The 23,032-nt window shown below is 28.0% G+C and overlaps 1 protein-coding gene across 1 annotated transcript; it reads right to left on the minus strand.

The window, feature by feature from the left end:
- Positions 1 to 4,800: 4,800 nt before the first annotated feature.
- LOC129295827 (L-type lectin-domain containing receptor kinase V.9-like) lies at positions 4,801 to 7,472 on the minus strand. The gene has a single exon (XM_054934401.1). It carries the CDS (start codon positions 7,444 to 7,446, stop codon positions 5,416 to 5,418), a length of 2,031 nt encoding a protein of 676 aa, XP_054790376.1. The 5' UTR covers positions 7,447 to 7,472; the 3' UTR covers positions 4,801 to 5,415.
- Positions 7,473 to 23,032: the final 15,560 nt, after the last annotated feature.

A 23,032-nucleotide genomic window follows, 5' to 3' on the forward strand; every position in this document is an offset into this window, starting at 1 on the left:
TATTTTTCGTATTACTGATCTGCAATACTACATCATTAATATATGATTGTCTATTAATTATAAATAAGTTTATATCTAATTATCTGGTTATGTTAATCTGCGATAGTATATGAGTGATGTACTATTATACATCACTAATATATAAGCCATATCAGTGAAAACTTGCTAATTTGTTTATCATTAATATATAGCTATATATCAATGATATAGTATTGTAGATCAATAATAGAATTTTCTCTTCAATGTCCAATGTCTTCTTCGTAATATCTAGGAGAAACAAAGAGGAAGAGAGAGGAAAAGCTTTGAGATAAAGATGGTGATTTAGAAAAATTAGATAAAAAATTTTGATGAAGAAAAGTATTGTACGAGAGATAAATATGATGATCCAGGAAAATTAGACTAAAAAATCTAATGAAAAAAATTTAGAGATGATAAATCAGGGAGGGAGCATACATAATACGATTTTGATGATAAAAATAAAAGATCCAATCAGTTAAAAATTGATTAAATCAAATATATTCTATTTTAATAATAATTTATTCTAAGGATAAAAAAGAAAAACACATCTAATTAATTTTATAAATGGGCCATATTTCAAAATGTTCAAAAACCTCATCCATAATTTATGAGAGTTATATTTTTTTGGGACCATTAAGCTAATTTTTTCCAACTAAATTTAAGATAAGATTTATAATTTATAATTTAAATTTAAATTTAGATTTAGATATCATTTTTTATGCTTTTAAAATTTTAAATTCAGTTATTTAAAGGGCATATTAAGATATTGAAATTTTATAGGATATAATATATATGTATATTATTAACTCCATGATTCTAGAATTTTAAATTTCCAAAAACAAATCTAACTATTATTTTTATGTGATCACAATTTGGATTTAATTATATTTTTCTCTCTCTTCTTATTTGGATTATCACAAATAGGATGTCAATGAACTCAAATATATTATCATTTTATTGTCAAAAAGACAATAAAAGAACAAAAAAAGACAAGCATACATGGACCATCACTTAATATAGTGCTTGTTTGAATTTTGGTTCAAAATCACTCATGTTAAAATTAATTATGAATTCAAAATCATACTTTTTTAAAAATATCCAAACACCTATTATACATGCGAAAAATAATTATGAATCCAAAACTATTAATTTTTTTAAAAATATCAAATACCTCTTCTTATGTCATAATCAATTATGAAGGAAAACAATTATTGTAAAATAATTAAGAACAAAAAATTATTTGTAAAATAATTTATATAATCTTTGAATAAATTTTTAGAAATTTATAATTAAAAAATAGGTAATAGTAGCTTATGAGATAATTATGGTTTTAAATTTATAATTAATTTTGACATGTACGAAGATGATTGGATATTTTTAAGAAAAACCATGATTTTAAATTCATAATTAATTTTGGCATGTATAATAAGTGTTTGAATATTTTTAAAAATATAATTTTTAGTTCATAATTGATTTTAACATATAACATGGGTGTTTATATACATATTTTACAAAATCATAGTTTTTTCTTATTTTAATTCTATTTTTCAGTTTTACTTTTCAATTCTGATTAAAATTAATTTTATTAATCAATTATATACCACATAACATAATTAATTATATTTTCAATCAATCATATTAATCAATATTTTTTATAATCAATTATAACCCATTAGAACACACTCATTATTGTCTAATTTTTGTATTTGCATTTGTGCTCATTCGCGAGCTCATCAAGGCTAGCAGCAATCTTAACCCTCTATTTCAATCCAAATTAATTCTTGTCATTTATTTAAATTAATTTTTAAATATTTTTAATGTTATATTATAGTTTTGATAGAATATTCTAGAAGGAAATTTCTTCCTCAATCCTATTCTCATGTGAACAGGGGCAAAGTTAGATGCATGGTGAGGGGGCCCATTCCATTGTCGCCTCTAATGCGTGTGTATTTGTGTGTGGCTTAGGTGATTGACCCAATATTTTTATTTTAAAAAAAATATAATCCCTCTCTTCATTCATATGCATAATTATTATTTTTTATTTGTATATCATTGATATATAATGAGAATATTAACTTTTTATTAGTACTTGTAGTTTTTTAGAGTTTCTATTATATCTATAAAAAATATATTATTTTATTTAATATTATAAGACACTTTTAAATAATTTATGTCACAAACTAAGTTAATGAAATTTAAAATTATATTTTTTTATGTATATCCTTATTTTATAAGTTACCTCAATTAAAAAAAATTATTAATCATACCTTTAATGGTTTTTTGGCCAAGCAAAAAACTATAATAATTAACTCCCTTTGTCCTTATATATAAAGTATTTTTAACCAAATCTCACATATTAATAAAAGTTTATTATTCAGTTAAACTCACATAAAAAATACAATAATTTTTCAATTTTACCCCTAATATCATAATTAATATCATGATGGTGGTAGAAAAAATATACAATTAATGATCTATTTCATTTTTCAAGACAAAGATAAAATTGTATAATTACTCAAAAATATTATTGCTACCCCTTATATTTAGGGATAAAATAAGCTTTTAAAAAATACCTTATATATAGAGACGGAGAGAGTATCTTGTAAGATTCAAAATGTTTAATATTTTTGAACTTAATTGCTCCCAGAAGATATTTTTTTCCTTATCAAAATGACATTATTTTTAAGAATAATTTCTGGAATATGAAAATAATAAACTTATTGATAGTGTCTTAAATATTTTTCTAGTTAACTTTAATTGTTATGTAAATGTTTATAAAGTTGCACGGAATTGTCGTGACATGACAAAATTGAGTAACAAGTTGACAATTCAAGATTTTGCATTTTAAAAGTAAAATAAAATTGACATTTCTCTTTTTATTAAAAAGCTAATGGAGTTGACATGAGCCAATTGAGATGATTGGATAATATATAAATATTGTTAATATAGAAATTTAATTCACAATGTCATCTCATTAGATCTGATTAGCAATTTTTTCGTTTGCAGAATTTTTTTTGGGGAGATGGAAATAATGTAATTGCTGTTTTTCCATTATACTTGATCTCTTTCATCAACAACTATAATAAATTAATGAGAAAATTACGTATAAATCTTATAGAATATAATTATTTATAAATAAGTCTTGTGAAATTTAAAAATAATAGTCAAGTCCCTTAAAATATGAGTATAATTTGAATATGAAATACAAAAATAATACTGTTCTTGTTGAAAGTCACAATTGTAAAATATTGAAGTGTGAGTAATTATTGATGTGATAGTTGTAAATAATTAATACTAAACTTTGTCGAGAACACATGATTAATTAAATTATTAAATATGTAAAATTATTATCATAAAATATTAAAGTGATAGTTATAAATTATTAATAAGGTATTTGTATATAACTAGTATCAAACTTGTAATGCATAATCAATTTAACTATTGAATATGTGAAGTTATATTTGTAAAAAGTTAAAATAATAATTGTAAATTATTGATGAAGTAATTATAAATTATTTGATTGATATAATATATTTTTAATAAGGAGTATTATTGTCCTTGCATCATAATTTTAAATTACATTCAGGTCCTAAGGGACCTGTTATGATTTCTAAATTTTATGAAACTTCTTTATAAATAATTTTACTTTATGAGATCTATACATAATTTTTCCTAAATTAATCCCCACTCCTAAACTAATATTTGTTTGAATATTTAATAGAAAAAATTATATATAGGTTTTGTCGGGTTGGTTTATTTCTAAATAAATCTCTCAAAATTCAAAAATCACAATTAGATTCTTTGAGACTTGAGCGTAAATTAAAATTTGTATAAAAAGACAACAATATCCCTATAGAATACATATACATTACATCATTCAAATAATTTATAATTATTTCATCAGTAATTTATAATTATAATTTTAATTTTTTATAATTGTAATTTCATATATCAAATAATTAAATTGATCAGTTTAATTATTGAATATATAATGTTATAGTTACAAAAAGTTAAAGTTATAGTTATAAATTATTAATAAAATAATTATAAATAATTAATGTTAAACTTTATTAGTAATGAATGATTGTTTAATTATTGGATATGTGAAATTATAATTATAAAAATTTAAAATTATAGTTATAAATTACTGATAAAGTAGTTGTAAATTAATTATTTGATTGATACAATATATATTTAATATGAGTATTATTATCTGTAGCAAAATTTTAAATTATACCCAAGTTTTAAGGTATCTAATTATAATTTTTAAATTTTATGGGACTTATTTAAAAATAAGTCTGCTCTATGAAATCTTATATAATTTTTCATTTAACAATTTTATAATATGTCATCAACAAATGTTGGAGTTGGCTATTTCTCTCTGTTTTATAATATTTAGCAAGAATTAACTTTAAATGTTTTTTTAAAATATTATGCAGATCTAAATTATTCTCATGATTTTTTTAGTTATAAAAGTATTTAATAAAATTTTATTTTAAATATTAAAAAATTACAAAATAAATTATCAAAATTTAAATTTGATCCCCCACACTTCCACTCTTGGTTCTGCCCCTGCGTGTGAAAGACTTGGCTTGCTAGCAATTGGAGTCTTCATCAATATAAATATTTATATCTAAATATAAATTTATATCTACATTGGAACTGAAAAGTATATCAAAATTTTCTTTTGCTTGAATATTTATATTTTTAGCTATAATATTTTTATTTAATTATAAATTTAGGTTATTATTATTAATTAATTCAAATATATTATCCTGAGAATCTAAATACACCAAAGGAGAATTAAATAGTTCTATTATGCTACAATTAAATTGAAAGGAATAAAATGCAACTATCAAAATAATACTGGCGAGAGCAAAAAGTTGATGCAAACAAAAGGGAACAAACCTATAATTTTGTTTATTTACACATACACCAAGGTCTACATTTGTATTGAAACAACATATAATTAAGACTTAAAAAGACAATTTTACTCTTAAATTAAAACTAATCTTTTATGAAATGTTTTCCTCTTATATTTAAAAACGGTGTAATATGTTGTTAATAAAAATTAATTTTGATAGTTAGTTAACAAAAAAATTATAGAAAAGACTAAAAATTACAAATAAGAACTCAAAAAACTATAAATATGTACCATATTGAAAAAAAAAACAGTCTTTTTTGTCCTTTTAAAAGAAAGTTTTGACATTTTTTTCTATATCTTTTGCATGTCTTTTTGTAATTTGTGATCAATCGTCAAAATTAATATTTGTTTATTATGGAGGCAATTTTACATGTTTTCAAATATTGTTACACTACAAATGAGTTTAGGATTTTAGACAGCCTTAAATCTATAATTTAAATGCCTAATTACCATTTGGCCCTGTAATTAATCAGCTAGCGGCCCCTGGAGGCAAATGGCTCGGTGAAAGTGAGAGAAGCAATAGAAGTCTGCCCAGTGGGAAAAGTAGAGGACGATGAAGATCCTTGACCAGACCAGCCACCAAAATTTCTAAACTTGATCAAGTCTGATAAGTTATCAGGAAACTGAGAATCTCCATCCAAAATTTCCACAATAGTAGAAATCGTAGGCCTAGCCGAAGCAACAGGGTGTGAACACAGCAACCCTAGTTTGAGCACCATTTCAGCTTCTTCCACCACATATTCATCCCCCAATTTGCTATCCACTACTTCACATAAGTTTCCCTTATCGCAACACACCTTGACCCATTCTAACAGCAATACTTTCTCCGGCGAAGTTTCATCAGTTTCGACCGGCCTTCTACCGCTGGCAATCTCCAGCAGAGACACCCCAAATGAATATATATCAGTAAATGTGCTTGATTTTCCACTATGCACAATTTCTGGGTCTATGTAGCCCGGAGTTCCCACCACACGAGATGTTTGAGGATCATTTCCATTGTCCCATAGCTTGGCAAGGCCAAAATCTCCCAGTCTAGCATTCATGTCATTGTCAATCAGAACATTGGCTGGTTTGATGTCTCTGTGGACGATGACTTGAACCCATTGGTGGTGAAGATACAAGAGTCCAGATGCCACATCTTTTATGATCTTGAATCTTTGTTTCCAGCTGAGTATGCTGTTTGGCATGCGGTAGAGGAACTTGTCTAGGCTTCCATTGGGCATGTAGTCATAAATTAAGAGGAGTTCTTTTTTTCTTCTGCAATAGCCAAGAAGTCTTACCAAGTTTGGATGCCTGAGACGGCCGATGGTTGCAATTTCTGCTATGAATTCTTTCATTCCTTGTCTTGAATCATGAGAAACTCTTTTCACTGCAATTTGAACATTGGAAAATGGTAGAGTCCCTTTGTATACTCTTCCAAAACCTCCTCTGCCAAGAAGTTGTCCATCTCTAAACCCTTTTGTTGCAATGAACAAGTCTTTGTAAGTGAACCTATGAGGCCCATACAAGACTTGCCAATCTTCAAGAACTTGAATGAATTTTCTCCTCCTCGAGATCATGATCGCTCCATAAATCAAGATTAGAAGGAAAACCACACCTACTAGTAGTGGTAACATAACTATCAAAACTTTCTTGTATCCTATCCCTCCTCCATCGCTTTCATTTGGATCTAAAATCCCAGGAATGTCAGGAAGGCGAGAAAGATTAATCTCCTTAGCTTGACCGTTCATCTGGAAACTCCAACCTAGTATGTAATGAGATGAATATGACCCGCTGGAGGATGAGAACCCAACATACATAAATTCAGAGAAATTAGAAGAAAGATCTCTTGTCATCAGTGTGAGAAGAGGAATCTCTGGTTTAGGTATGTTTATGGGATAAATTGTGACGCTGAGTTTCTGATCTTTACTGTCATAGTCAATCCAAACTTGCATCGGTTCTCTACTTGTAAGTTTTAGCTTTCTGAGAGGACCATGATCAGCATAGTAACCTGCAGGAGAACTATTGACAGAGGCCACCCCATTGATGTCAATTCCAAGATGATTATCATCAATATCATTTAACTGAAAATCCTTGTCAGTGTCAAGCTCTATTGCAACAATATGATTATAACTTTCACCATTGTTGGTAGCATTGAATAGGCCAAGATACTGGTTTGGCTGAGCTTGAGGAATACCTCTGGTAGGCGAGATAGCGAAGGCGAGTCCGTGGCCGTGAAATTCAGGATTGGTGGCTACTATTGCAAAGACGAAAGTGGTAGAGAAGGAGAAGATAGAAGGAGAGGCATTGGAATTCTTGAATTGAAGGGGAAGATTGTAAAAGACTTGCCAAGCTTCACTTCGGCCGCCATCAGTGCGTATTACTTTAGCCGTCAGATTGGAATGCTTGAGCTCTTGATCGCCCATCTTGAAGTATCCATCATACGTGAATCCAACATTATTCATGTTCTTGTCTGAATATGCTATGTTCAGGAACAAACACAGCATGAAAATGGTGATAGACATGGTCGGCTTCCTTGAACCTGTGAAAGTTTCTGTTTTCTGGTTTAAAGAGAATGGATCCTATGCTTATTTTCAACAAAAACATTGATTAGAGATAAAGAAGATAAATGATTATTTCGAATGCTTGGAGGACACGTGGGGTTTGATGACTTTAATTGGTAGACTATTTCTTCGTCAATATCTATGTTTTCTTTTTTCTTTTTTCCTCTTTGATAATAATATCAGTGTTTTCTTCTTTCAAAGCCATTGAAAGTTTCATATCTGTTTTCTTCTTCCATAGCCATCGGAAGTTTAATTTACTCTTCTTTTAATTTTATACAATATTTGATTGTAATTCTTTAATTTTATAAAATATCTTTTTAATTATTTAGGATATGTTTAGATTTTAATTGGTAAAAATTGATTATGAAAAAATCAATTAACAAAACGTGATGTTATTTGAATAATATTTTTTTTTGAAATTGATTTTGATAATTGAAAATATTCGGATAACTTTTTAGAATCAATTATAAAAAAAATAAAAAAAAGCTTAAATGTTAAGAATCAATTCTCAAATGGAGAACAAATGGCCTCTCCAAAATGAAGTTTCATAAGTCAAATGAAGTTTTTGCCAAATAACCTTACATTGTTAGTTTCTTCATAAAAAAAAAAGTAGTTTACATTAAATTTTTAAATATTAATAAAATATTATTAAATATTGATATATTAAGTTTACTTTTTAAATATTAATAATTAATACAAAATATAATCAGTTGAAACTAATAGTATTATCTCTACCTATGAATTTAGAAAATCTACTTATGAAACTAATAGTATTATGATTAAATGACTGAAAATATATTTTATAAAAATAAAAAATTAAACTAAAATGTTATATAAAATTATATGATTAAAAATATGCTTTAACTTTTTTTGCCCTAGGAGTTTCATATTTGAATGTCTTTTTATGGTAAAAAACATGAGAATAATTTTTTGAAATAAAAAAAGAGTAGACTAAACAAGTGGTTACTAATGGGTCGTGTTTTTGATAACCCTAAATGTTTTCTTATTGGGCAGGCATACATCATTAATTGTGAATGAATGAAGTCATTTTCATTTCATACATTGGCTGGAGCGAATATTCTGCTTACAAAAATAAACTAATCTAATGTTCTCTGCAGTGTTGACGAGAACGGTTCCAAATCGGCTTATGAAAGGGATATTTTGATTTTTAAGAATGAAAATCCATTTTTCTAGGGGATATAATTTTTTTTAAAAAAATAATTATTAGAAAAAATATTAATGGTTTTACAAGTTAAATTTTGCAGATTTACAAGTTGAAAATCTTAAATTATTAGTCTAACTTGTATATTTGCAAGGTTTAACTGGTAAATATCACTACTAAAAAATAGCCTATATATAACGTCATCTATATAGAGGTTATTTAAATAATCATTATATAGAGGAGGTGGGACTTCATTCTAAAAACTATATAAAGATTATATAAAATAACTGCTATATAGCAGTTAAAAGTATACCCACTATATATTCTCTACCTTTTTTAAGCTTTGGGTCTCAAAAATTATTTAGCAATTATTTATAAATAACCACTGAGTATATTTTAAGACTATACAATGGTTACTGTATGTTGTATAGTATTTTTTTTGAATTTTTTAATATGAATACTATTTAGCATTTATTTAAAAATAGCCGCTAAATAGATTCATTTAAAAACTCTTCGGCTTCCCAAATATTCGCAGACATTAAAGATTTTGAATCTTCAAACCTCTATTCCTCCGGTGAACCTCTCTCATTCTCTACGAAATCACTCCCATATTGTCAAAAACCAATTTTTGGCCAAGCCTAGCTGTCCTTCACCGTTTAAGAATCTTTCACCACCATCACCATTGCTTGCCGTGGGTTTTTGCTTTGACTCTATGGTGTTTTCATCATCTTCATGTCTTGTCGCTTCCTCCTCAGCTCTCTTCTCTCTTCTTCAATATTTGAGACTAAGGTTAATGATTTTTGATCCATAACATCTATTCATGATCATTTTTATTTCGTTTTATTTCATTCTTTGAATGTATATAGTATATATGCTAATGTGTTTGGAATTGTTGTGCTCCTTTGTTTCTCAATTTTTAATATAACAAACGATATATTTAATAATTTGAACCTTTGCTTTATTAAATTTTCTATATTTATATGTTTAATTTACTTGCTTTTCATAATGCCTGGCTGAATGCATATGTTATGTGACATTATACATGTGATAGAATGAATTTCTCTGAAACTAGTACTATGATATTGCTCCATAGTTGTTTTGAAAAACAAGGCATTATTATTCTTAGGGAAATTCATTTTTTTTGTGTCGTTATGCTATTGAATTTTTGTTAAAATTATTGGTTTTACATAGGTTTAAAGCATTTTTTTTTTTGAAAAACAACACAAAGAAAAGGCATAAGGCCTAGGGTATAACAATTTTAATTTATTATGCTACTAAAAATTTTTTAAGTGTGATGGAACATGATTAAAATCATATTTAATGTACTAGTGTTGATCCTATAATTAGAGAGGGATAATATGTGATGGCATATGACTGGAGCATCGACTTTTTCTTACATTAATTTAGTTGTTATGATGGTATTGAGTCACTGATCACATTTTTTTCTAAATGATTAACACTAGATTAACATTATATATAAGAGATGGATACATGCTAGGCATACATCTCAAGAATACTGGGATAGGGTTCAAGAACTCATTAAGTTTGCAAGAGAGCATGCTAGAGATCCAGAAAGAATTATTTGTCCCTGTTTGAAGTGTAATTCTGTGAGGCATGCTTCTCCACAAAACTTTGAAGACCACTTGGTAGAATTTGGAATCAATCAGAGTTATAAATATTGGACACTGTATGGGGAGACACTGTATGAGATTAATTGTTGCCAGAGGCACAGTGAAAGTTGTCATCCGCCTAATTCTAACATAAATGCATATGCAACTAACAATCTTAAAGAGTTGGAAGATGTTATGGAAGTCATATTTAAGGATTTTTCAAAAATGTTAGAAAATTGAAGAGTGATGCAAAGACGCCTTTATATGAGGGTTGTGAATACACAATATTGTTTACAATATTAAGATTTTATAACTTGAAAGCAAAACATGGAAGGAGTGATGTACGCTTCATGAAAAATCTCTCTATCATACAAGGAAATACTACCAAAGCTCTACAAGTTTTCAAGTCAATCGTATGAGGCAAAACAAGTGCTATGCTTTGTTAGCCTAAGCTATGAGGAGATATATGTTTGCATCAACGATTGTGTTTTGTTTAGGGGGATTATGAATCATTAACTCATTACCCTAAGTGCATGGCATCATGTTACAAGAAGAATAGGAAGATTTCAAAGAAAGCAATGTGGTATTTTCCTATCATACCAAGATTCATTCACTTGTATGGCATACTAAAGGAGGCAAAAAATCTAACATGGCATGCAGATGAGCGAATTAAAGATGACTTGTTTTGGCATCCTATTGATGCTTCTGAGTGGAAAAAGTTTGATTGCAAATACCTTGAATGGAACTTACACCTCGCATTAGCTATTGATAGGATGAACCTGCATGAGCTTCAAAGTAGTACCTACAATATATGGCCAGTGATGTTGATAATCTATAATTTCCTCCATGGCTTTGCATGAAGCGTAAGTATATAATATTGACAATATTAATATCAGGACTTAAGCAACTTGGGAATAACATAGATATGTATTTAGCTCAATTGATTGAAGACTTGAAATTACTCAGGAGAAAGTTGCCTACTCAATGGAATGATAGAGGCAAGTGCATTGACTTAGACAACTTGGTGAGCTGTATCAAATGGTTGTTAAAGCTAATACACTACTCAGTATGGTAAATTGGACAAGGGCACATCATTCATTGAAGGATTGAGTGTAGAACACAGTCTCGGCAACATATTTCTTATTTGCCATTTTAAAATTTTTTATATAGAAATTTCAAATAATCTAGAATATGATTAACTTCTTTTACAGTCTAAATTTAAACTCAAAGAGAGTCAAAAGAAGTTTGTTTTGTAAAAAGCTGGGATGCTTTATTGTAGTTTTAGAGCATAGGTCACCTAAAAATTCTTGAAGAACCTAAACATAGTTGGCATTGATGAAGTTCCCCTTATCCTACAATCTGTGATTAATTCGAATTAGTAGGCTGAATTTGTTGACTGTTGTTGTAGTAAAGAGTTCAAGGTAATATTTCTTCCTTAATGTTAGTTTTTATTGATTATATATTTACGTTGACTCAAATATTTTCTATTTTCATAGGAATTAAATGCCATAAATAAGGTGAAGGAAAAGAAGAATGAATACTCCTACCTGAAAGGGGGCAAGAGCTATATTGGTGCTATTAAAAAAGACTATTTAAAGGAGTAGAGATCAGAATGTTATATCTCTGGTGGCAAGCTTTGGGCTTTGACCCGAACAAATAATTAGGAAAATATTTTGGACCCCTATGTGAAGGAGGTTATTGACAAAATTATAAGTAGTGGTTACTTTCTTTTGTTATTTTATTCATTTAAAATAGAGATAGAAAGGGAGTAATGGACGAAGATAGAGGCACGAGAGTTATCTAAAAAAAAAGATTGAGAAATAGAAAAACCAGAGGGAGAAGAGAGAGATCAAAGGAGGAAAAAACCAGAGGCTGAGAGGAGGTGACAAAAAGATCGAGACTGAGATGAGAAGGAGAGAACTCAAAACTGAATAAGAAAGCAATGACGAAGAAAAAATAGCGACGAAGAAGAGAGAGTTCGAGAAAGATAAAAACAGAGGCAAGAGAGGAGGTGACGGAGATGAGCTTTTTTTCTGGAAAAACAGAGGGTGAAAAAATGAGAGGAGGGAGCTGTTTTGGCTAGAGAAAAAAAAAAAAGAGAAACCAAGAGGATGAGGAAGGAGTTGTTCTTGCTGGAAAAAAAAAGAGAAATCAAAAGGTGACGAGAATGAGTATTTTTGAGAAAAAAGAGACTGAGAGAGGAGGAGGAAGAGACCGAGAGAGACGAGTACGATCAGAGGGAAAGAGTTTTGAAAAGAGAAGGCTGAGAGCAAGGAAGAAAGAACCGAGAGAGGACCTGCGTTTTATTAAAAGTGAAGGAGGAAGAGGTATTACATAGGCTTCATGATTTATTTGCCTTTTGATTTGGAATATTTCATAGTTGATTTTATTTCAGCTTGCATTTTGTAAATCTCTGGGATCTGTTGCTGCTTATGAACACTGCAAAGGTTTTATATATTGTTCTTATATGGCTTGGTTATAGAAATCATTTCTCTTCAGTCATGAGTTTGGATGGATTAAATGGTTGAAAACATTTGATGTTCATGTTTTATGTGAAACCTTTCAATTTAATTACCATATATGTGGCTCTAGATAGTAAAAAGTGATTTGAGTTTCTCTTTAAAAATCAAGTATGTGCTTATTTTACAAACCATTTGGGAATTAGTCTTTGTGATTAATCCTTAAAAAAAAATTCACTCCATGCTGTTTGATAATGTTAGCTTCAATTAATGTTGCTTATGTTGTTGGTAACATATGGGGAAGGCATTTTTTAAATTACACTAGGTTGTTTCTTAAGCTATAATTATAAAAATTGCTAGGCCATTTTAACAATTAAAATTTAAATCTGCATGAATGTGACTATGTGTGTTTAATAGACATAGCTTCAATTGTCTCAAATAAAATTGGTTGTGTGAAAATTGTATGAGTCTCCATAACTAATTAAAATGATTTCATACCGTGTAAATCAATAAGATTTTGCAGGCATGAGGATCAATCTTGTACATATTTATATAGGTTCCAATGGCCAATCATTAAATTTAACTCTCTTTTATAACCCAGATTACTAATTTATTTAAGTCTCATGTAAGATTTTAAGAATCTTTGTAGAGATTTAAATTAATCACATTATTGTGTGGGATAATGAGTCCTCACAGATATAATGATTCTCACTTTCTATAATAAATAAGTGATTTTGTAAATAACCATATAATACACAATTTAGAAAAATTAATCAAATTAATTTAAGTTGTAATCACATTTATCGATTATCTATTAGTCATGTGAGATTTTTTAAATTTTCATAGACTTTTAAGATAATCGTGTTATCGTATGAGTCAATAAGACTCTGCAGATATAACGATTAAGTTTTTAAATATATACACATAAATTATATATTAAATTAATTAAATTAAAGATGTATTTAAATTTAATTCCTTTATCATGTGAGGTTTGAAATCTCCACAGATATTTAGGATAATTATATTACCGTATAAGCAAATAAGGCTTTGCAGGTCTGATGATTAAAATTCCTTAAAAACATACATACATACATACATACATACATAAACAAAAAATTACTAACACTTAAAAATATAAATAAATTAAATTCTAAATTATTTTATCGTGTGAGATTTCAAAATCTTCACAGATATTTAGAATAACTGAATTACCGTATGAACCAATAAGGCTTTGCAGTTATAGCAGTTAAAATTCTCAATCATAAAACAAAAAGAAAAATTAAACTCTTTTCTTTCTTATGCCAAAAATTCAAAAATTGAGAAAATAATTAAAATTAAATTACTCTTTGCAATTTAAAACACACATATCAAAATTTCAAAAATTATTTTATTGCAAAATGGTGAATTATTTTAATTAATTTTTCTTAAAAAAATATTTTACCAACAAATTTTAAGCCCGAACTACGTGGACTTTGATCCCCACCACAGGGTACGTAGGCCTCAAAGTCAGATTCTGAGTCAAGTCCTCCCTCATAAATAAATAAATATTTCTCATTTAATTCTTATTTTTTTTATCAAACACATGAATATAAAAGAGATAATTAAAATGATTATAAAATCATATTAATAGAGCACAACAAAACTTCAGGTAACTGATGAATGAGTGTTGTTGGGTGCCTAACACCTCCCCACACTCAATCGACTCTGAATCTATTCTTTGATTTTGCAAACCCACCCGATCCTCCTTTAAACGGTTTTCTAAGATTTACCTCAAAATCTGGTGGCGACTCCTCATTTTGTCTGGTTCTAGTCATGAAGGCGGCTGGGACCTCTGCTCGTGTGCCGTTGCGTCGCATTTTTTTGGGTGCGACAATGTAGTATCTTGATCCTATTGGAAGTCGTCCGAACAACCGAAAACATATCATGTTAATGGTTAATAAGTAAGTTAAATAATTTCTTTGCATATATGTAAATTATTATTTTTGTGTGGTTTTTTATATAAAGTTTTATATTATCATGTGTGTAGGGCCGTCCACTTGTTCAGAAGCCATAAAGAGTTTCCTGTAATTGAAAACTCTAATACATATGAAGACGCATTTGATTGGAGGATAATTAAGGTATATATACCTTCCATATTTATTTCATCAAATTAATTTTATTATACTATAACAAATTAGTTTGATGATGAAAAGTGTCCAAGGTAATGTGACAAGGTTGTTGATTGCGATTACAGTATCATTAGGTATATGAAGGACATTATCGACCATGTGCTGATTGATAGAATTTTGCCTAACCAAGTATGTCTTCTATCTGTACTTTCTTAACTTTAATTTAATAATTTATGTTACATTATACATATCGCTTAATTTATAGCAAATTTGATTTATGTTATGTTAACAATACTTTAAGGATTCATATTGAGAGGAATATAGTCCAGTTCAAATTAATGAAATTCCTAAAGAATTGGCTGAGAGTGTACTCAAGCAATGGGTGCAAAATAGATGATCATAAAGCATACATTTTACTATATTCTCATCAATTTTACACTTTTTCAAAATAAGCATTCTTTAGCCAAATTTAAGTTTTTGGTAACTTTGACCTTTTAAAAAAGTTGCAATAGGTTACACTGTTGGAAAATTTTTCCTTGTAATTGCTTTAGTATTTAGGTATTTTTTAAAAAGTTTAAAGTACTTTTAAATATATTTTAGAAGTTGTAACAAGGTTTGAATAATGGATTCAATTGCGTTTAAATTTTGGTTGAAATTAGATAATAATTTCTGTATAGTTTCATATATTTAGTGGTTATTTAGTTTCATATATTTAGTGATTATTTTTAAATAGTCGCTAAATAGTTTCTAGCAAATCCTCCAGCTTTTTGACCAAAATAAAAGAAAAACTATTTAATAATTTTTTAAAATAACTGTTGAATATGAAAAACTATTTAGTAGTTATTTACAAATAACTACTAAATAGTGTACAGACACATTCATTACAGATAATTCTTATAAAAATTATTCAATGATTTTTAAAAATAATCTTTATATAAATCTAAACTATATACCGATGAAAACTGCTATATAGTTGACTTAAACTATATAGCGCCTAATTTTCTAGCAGTAAAAACTGCTATATAGTTGCAAATATAACCACTATATATAAGCTATTTTTTAGTAGTATATTAAAGTTGCAAGAGATTGATCGGTAAATATAAGAAATTTTATTTGTAAATTTTAAATATTTTATTGTTAATATGTGATGCTTGACTTGCAAATATTAAAGTATTAATATTAATAAAATATTTTTAAAAAATTATTGTTGACTGGTCAATGTTGGTGTGTGACCGGTCAACGTATGTTGGTGATCAATCAATGCTAGTTAAATGAGTGACAGTTTGAAGGCATTTGTGTCGGTAAATTAATTATAAATAAGTCTTATGAGATTTGAGTGTATTTTTACAAATTTGAAATACTTATTTGTAAATAAGTATTTTATATGAGACTTATTTGCAATTTTTCCTTTAAACATTTAGTATTTTCGATTATATTTAATTAAATTTATAAATAATTTATACCTATATAATTAATTTTTATATATTTTTTTCTCTACACTCATTTACATGTATAAAACAAAGGCATAACTAGTCAGGAGAGTCGAATCATCTTATCTTAAGATTTTGAGTTTAACTCATATGATATACAGTAGTGTTAAATAAAAATGCTAAAGACATTTCAAGATACTTGTAAGGTGAAAACTATAAATTATAGAATACAAAAATTCAAATACTTTGATTTCTAATGCCAGTGTTGTTCAGGAATTTGCAGATCTAGAAGAGGACTCGCCGAAGGCAATCATCCACAAACGAGGCTCCTGAATTGACTCGATGGCTACGCAAAGAACTCTTACCTTTGGAAGAGGTAAATACTTGAACCATCTATTTTTTCCCAAAAAAATCACGATTTGAAGGTCAGATTTGGCTTTATGTTTCTTTTCATGCTAAGCAAATTCCAACCATCTTCAAGTAGTCTGGATTTGAAACATCTAAAAAAATAGGAGATATTAGAATGTGAGTATTATAAATAAAGGTTTTTGGGGTCACTCAATCAGCATCCCATCAAATATAATTAATTATCTGAATGCTACCCCCAAAAAAAAAAAAAACTCTGAGTTATTTGGAACTCACAAAAACATCTTGAAAGTTGAGAGTTAAATTATTAGGGAGTTCTTTGCATCTAAATTATTATTTTCCACTCTTTAATTTTCTTTGTAATCTATATTCATGATTAGAGATTTTAGACCATTGTTTATTGCGGTTTCTATTACTATTTGAATTTGGTGAATGAAAAGATTGAAAAATTTTAAGACCACACAAATTTGTTATGATCATGCTATATGCAAGCTCTTCATCTTCGTTATAATGATTGAAAACGTTTTAAAGGTAAGGATTGTAATTCTAACAATTATTTTGGAAGACATCTCTTTATTTTTAATGTACTAATTATGTTTCATTTTTTATAGTATAGAAGTTTCTGATGATGGAGAAAAAAGCACGCAGTTGCAAAAATATTAGCACAAAACTCATAAAAAGAATATATTAGTTAATTGTTGAAGCCTATTTTGAACAAAAAGCTTATATATGTGTGTGTACATATAAATATGTAATTGATTCAGCTTCTGTTATAAATGCTGAAGATGTAATGAGGTGGATGGACACGCGGCTAATGAGCTAGTATATTATGAGGTGGAGCAAGGTCACAAAAAGAAAGAAACAAATCGGATCATGGGACCACAGGGACCATTATCATAGGATGAAGGACATTCTGCTACAATAGTGGAGAAGTGTGTGGTGGAGCAGGGCTTATGGCATAGCAATCGAATGTCAGAATTCACAAACCTCCGCTAAGGTTCAGGGACGTTTGAATGTTATATGTACAGGGGAATGTGAGGGTTTAGCATAGAGAATTTTGTTCTCTAATCCTTTTGCTTGTAATACTCTTCCCTTATTTCTATGTGATTTCTTCCCCTCTTTCTACTGTAGTTCTTGATACAAGAATCCCTTTCGGCTGTTATATATATAATTATAAGTCCTTGTGACTTAAGTTCTTAACATTTCTCTAAGTTTCATTATCCTTGACTCTTAATGTTGCAAGTGATCATTCAACTTTCATAAGACATAGTTATTGAATATGTATAAAAAAAAAAAACTTTGTTCTTGCTATTTTATTTGAATATTAATGACAGAATTAAATGTTTTCACTATCTAAACCAATCCTATAATTATTGGTTTTGTAAAAGACATGTTCGATGTGATATTTATAAAGGTTATATAATGATGACAGTACCTATAAAGGATCAACCGATGAAACAAAAGATTAGCTGTTGTATTTTAGAAGCATTTGATATTACTACTGCACAATACCAACAGTACATATAATCTGTTTTGGATGTAATAGCTGTTAAAGTCATTTTTGAAGATCCATGCTTAATAATTTTGCAAGAGGTGAAGTTAGACTTTAAGGATTGGTACTCACTTGTATACCAAAAATGTGAAGGAAATTCAAATGAGAATTGATGGAAGCATATTCAATTTGATTTAAAAAAAAAAATTTTGATCAGGTTAGTATAGGGAGTCATATATAAGTCATTTATTACTTATATATTTTTTTCTATTCTTGTGATTCTTTTTTTCACTATTATGGAGGAAATTTCAAGTCATTTTGAAAATAATGTATCCTAATTGTTTTCATGATAATTGGATGAGAGATATAGTGGTATTGGATAGTAAAGGAAAACTATATAATATAAAAAAAATCTTAATATGTAATATTTAATATCTTAATTTTTTTTATTTTAATTGGCTTTATGTTTCTTTCTAAGTTAATGTTTTCTTCTTTTTTCTAAACGAAACGAAGGGTATGTGGATGCTGTAAAAATCTTGCATCAATTATATTATAGTTTATAAAATTGATTGTTTATCTCATAAATTGAACTTTTGACACTACAAAAGATGTGAAATATTTAATAATTTGTTGCTATAGTATCCAATTTTAGAACTGAAACAAAAAAAAAAATATATTATCAGAACCACATGAAAGTCAGATTTTCACTCAAGACCTAAAAGACTACAACAACAACAACAAGCCTTTATCCCACTAGGTGGGGTTGGCTACATGGATTGCAAGACGCTATTGTGCTCTATCATTTATCAAGCTTTTAGGAATATTATTAATTAACAGATCGCGTTCAATAACTTTCAAAAGTGTTCTCTTAGGCCTTCCTCTACCTCTCTTAATCGGACTCAAAATTATATGTTCCACTCTTCTCACCGGTGCCTCCCTTGGTCTTCTTTGTACATGCCCAAATCATCTCAACCGATTTTTTACTATTTTTTCCTCAATAGGTGCTACCCTCACTTTTTCGCGTACGTGCTCATTTCGAATTTTATCTTTACGTGTATGTCCGCACATTCATCGTAACATTCTCATCTCTGCTATTCCAACTTTATGCTCTTGTTGTCCCGTTAGAGCCCAGCATTCACTACTATATAATATTGGCGGTCAAGACCTAAAAGACTATCAACAAAAAATTTTTATCGTTATTTTGTTTAAACACTAATGACACAATTGAATTTTTTATTATCTAAACTAAATTATATAATGAGGATGATAATTATATATGATTAAAGGGTGAAACAAGTGATTGGTTGCAGTATTTTAAAAGCATCAGATATCAGTGTAGTAACATTTTGGAGGCATTTTTCTTTAGATATCGCTACTGCATTTGTAAACCAAAAATTTGGCAAAATAAGTGAAAATACCTTATTGTCATTGTGTGTCTCACAACTATTCTATATCAGCAGACAATGAAAATGATGATGAGTCTCTAATGAAAGGGAGATTTTGCTCTAGAATTTTTTTCAACTGAGGATATTGCCTCACTTTTTAATGTAGAGTGTCCGACACTCCTGAACAAAAGTTTAGGAAAAAAATGGTTTTTAACTCAATTATTCAAAATGTATTTGCAAAATTTGATTGTTTGGATAATTCATATGATAATTGGAATGCGTAGGACAAAAATTCTTCGCATTTTTACCTCAGACTATGCTCAAAAGAATTTTCATTTTTTATGTCCAATTTAGATAAGTTTATTGAATGACAATTTTTTTTATGTATTCTTCTTTTGTTAACTTTTTAATATAATTTTTTTTGTTTAAACCTATTTTTTTAAAGAAACTGCAGAAATGAGAAAGTTACTTTTAACATCCCTTTTTTTAATTATTCACATAAAGAAGGAACCTACTTTCTGAAAGGAGCTTATAATATATTTTATTTGAAGAAGATCTTATTATGGGATGATATCGGAGAAATTGTGAAAAGGTTTGAGAAATGTTTTGATATCAATAAGCTTTGGTGTAAACTTGTTCCAGCAAAATGGTCTTAAAAAGTTTTCCAATATAAAATAGATTGAGATAAAAAGTAGTACTAGAAATAGATTATGTAAAATTTTTAATAATTTATTACTACAGTAATCACAGATTAACATTGGAACAGCAGTATCAAAGTGATATCAGGGCCAGTTTTTTGCTCAATAACACAAGACTTTGTTCTTCCTATTTTATACATATGGGTAAGTAATTTGTCACCCGTAGCTTCAAGTTTATTCTTGTATCAATTTTCCTTCTTATATAATGCTATGCTTGTGGTTGATTCCATTATGAGGTAAATTTTCTCTCTTCATTTCTCAACTAATTTACATTCTTACATTAGCTTTACAATTTTATTTTTCATAATAAGAACTAATGGTGAGCATTAGTAAGTAATAATGGATGATCAATACATCTTTAGAATTGCTGTCAACACAATATAGTAAAATTTAGTACAACTTTTTTTTTTTTGTATTTTCATATTTGACTTCGTTGGTGGATGCCTTAATAACCTTGCTTCAACTCCAAAATCCAACATTAATCAATATTTGAGAAAGGGAGGATCATTTTTTTTATTAATAAACTCATTTTTTATTAATAAATTTTATAGTGAAATTGAAATAGTTTATTGAATTTTTTATTTGTTCAATTTTTTGGTTGTTGATGAATTTGGAATTGCGATTTTTTACATTAAAATTTAGTTCATGTGTTTGATTAGTCTATTTGATGACGTTTTTTCTTGCTAAATTGTGTTTTGCTCTACAAAGTTTTTTGTTGTTTAATTAAATTCAATCCAACAATAAATAATGGTAGATAATATGTTAAATTATTGCTATAGAAACCACAGATAAGAATGGGGAAAAAAAATGGTATCAAAACGATATCAAAGTCGGGTTTTTGTTGGGAATTAGATGGCGTTCAACAAAATTTTTTTTGTTATTTGATATAAATGTTAATGACATAATTGGAAGTTTTGATAATTTAAATATAGTCCTTTAATTGATGCATTTATTTTATTTAATTTTGTGTCTATTTCTTATTAAATGTATGCTTGTTTTATCTTGATTTAAAAACATCATCAAAGCAATTGAGACTAAAGTAGATAAGATATTTAGTAGATATGAGATTTTTTTATTACTATTTGTTTATTCATTGATAAAGCTTATAAAAGATTTATATATATGAGTAAATAATTTTTCACTTATAGCTTTAAGTTATTCTTTTATATATCTATTTTTTTTCTTGTACAGCACTGTGCAAAAAATTGATTGCAGATGGTGTAAAATTCCTCCCCCCAGTATCTCAGCTAACTTACATTAATATAACATTAGTTTTACAATTTAATTTTCACAATAAGGATTAATAGGGAGAACATTTAAGAATTAATAGATGGCAAATACATCTCTTGCAATCACAGTCAACACAATATAATAGAACTGGTGTTTGCATTTAATGAAAGTCTAATGTACTACACTTTTGGATATTTCTAGATCTTATTTCATTGGTCAATACCTCAACAGGTTTCAACTCTCAAAACCAACACTTGCTAATATTTGAGGGAGTGAAAACAATTTTTTTCAATAAATAAACTTGGTCTTTTTAATTTTTGATTAGTAAATTGTAAAGTAAAATTAATTTAGCTCATTATTTTTTTATTTGTTGAAGTGGATGCAAGTTCATTTCAGCATTGTGATTTTTGACCTTGGAATTTAGTTCATGTGCTTGATTGATAGCTTTATACTTTGTTGTAACTTATTCATTTTCAGATAATTAATTGACTATGGTGTTTGTTTATTTGTAGGTTCGAAAATTGGGCGTGTGCATGTGTGTGTATTTGTGCAACTTAATCAATTCATTATCTGAGGTTTTGGTTGCTGAAAAGCGAAGATTGAAGTGATGCCCATAAAAAAAGGCTCTTTTTTTTTTTTTTTTGCAATGGCCTTGATTATGTTGTAATTAGCTTACATCAATGGGATTAAGGGGAGATGATATTCCAACCTTTTATTTTTTGAATAGGGCATATGTCTAAATGTTGCACAATTCACAGTTCACACTAGATGCAATACTTTTGTAATTTACAAGGGCCTTATATTTTTTAAAAATTCCTCATGGGCATTAGTATGCTGTATGTGTATTCAAGTTAACTCAAAAACAGCTACGAATATTTTGTTTGGTTTAAACATCGAACTTTTAACTTAGAATGTCAGTTATTTCAGAAAATTAAATTTTCTTATTTTATTATTGTTGAGCTTTTTTGGGTTTATTTTATAAATTTTATTCAAATCCAAGAAATTGGGCTTTATTTCACTACACAAAAAAAGGGTAAATGACAGTTCTTTTAGTTTATAAATAACAATTAATATGCGTTATTTATGTAGTTGATATTTAAAGTCCACCAATAAATGACGGTTGTAAAAACCATCATTTAAAATACAATTTTTACAGAAGCTCAAGCCAAATGAGAATATAAATGACAGGTAAATAAGTTACCCATCATTTAAATCCACAATAAATGACAGATAAAATATTTACCCATCATTTAAAGTATGGTAATAGACTTTACCATACTTTAAATGACGGGTAAGTAGTTTAATTGTCATTTAAAGTCTAAATAAATGACGGGTAAATTATTTACTCGTCATTTATTGTAGTATAAATGATGGTTATTTATATAACCGTCATTGACTATATGGTTTTTTTAATATAAGGGTTGTTTTTATACTAGCCCCTTATAAAAAGAAATTAAAGTAGCAGCAACTAGGTATTCTAAATTTGAATATCAACAAAATTTATTGTATTCAATTTCAAAATTAATCAATAAACAAATGTAATTACATAAAGTAAACTATTTCTAAAAATAAAATATCTATTAAAAATATAAACGTACTAGCTACTT

This window comes from Prosopis cineraria, unplaced genomic scaffold, assembly GCF_029017545.1.
Source record: "Prosopis cineraria cultivar Desert tree isolate PC_DT_omini unplaced genomic scaffold, ASM2901754v1 PC197, whole genome shotgun sequence".
Lineage (NCBI taxonomy): Eukaryota > Viridiplantae > Streptophyta > Magnoliopsida > Fabales > Fabaceae > Prosopis > Prosopis cineraria.

Excerpts from the sequence above, each read along its gene's own strand:
- LOC129295827 (XM_054934401.1), bottom strand. The coding sequence starts at position 7,446 with ATGTCTATCACCATTTTCATGCTGTGTTTGTTCCTGAACATAGCATAT.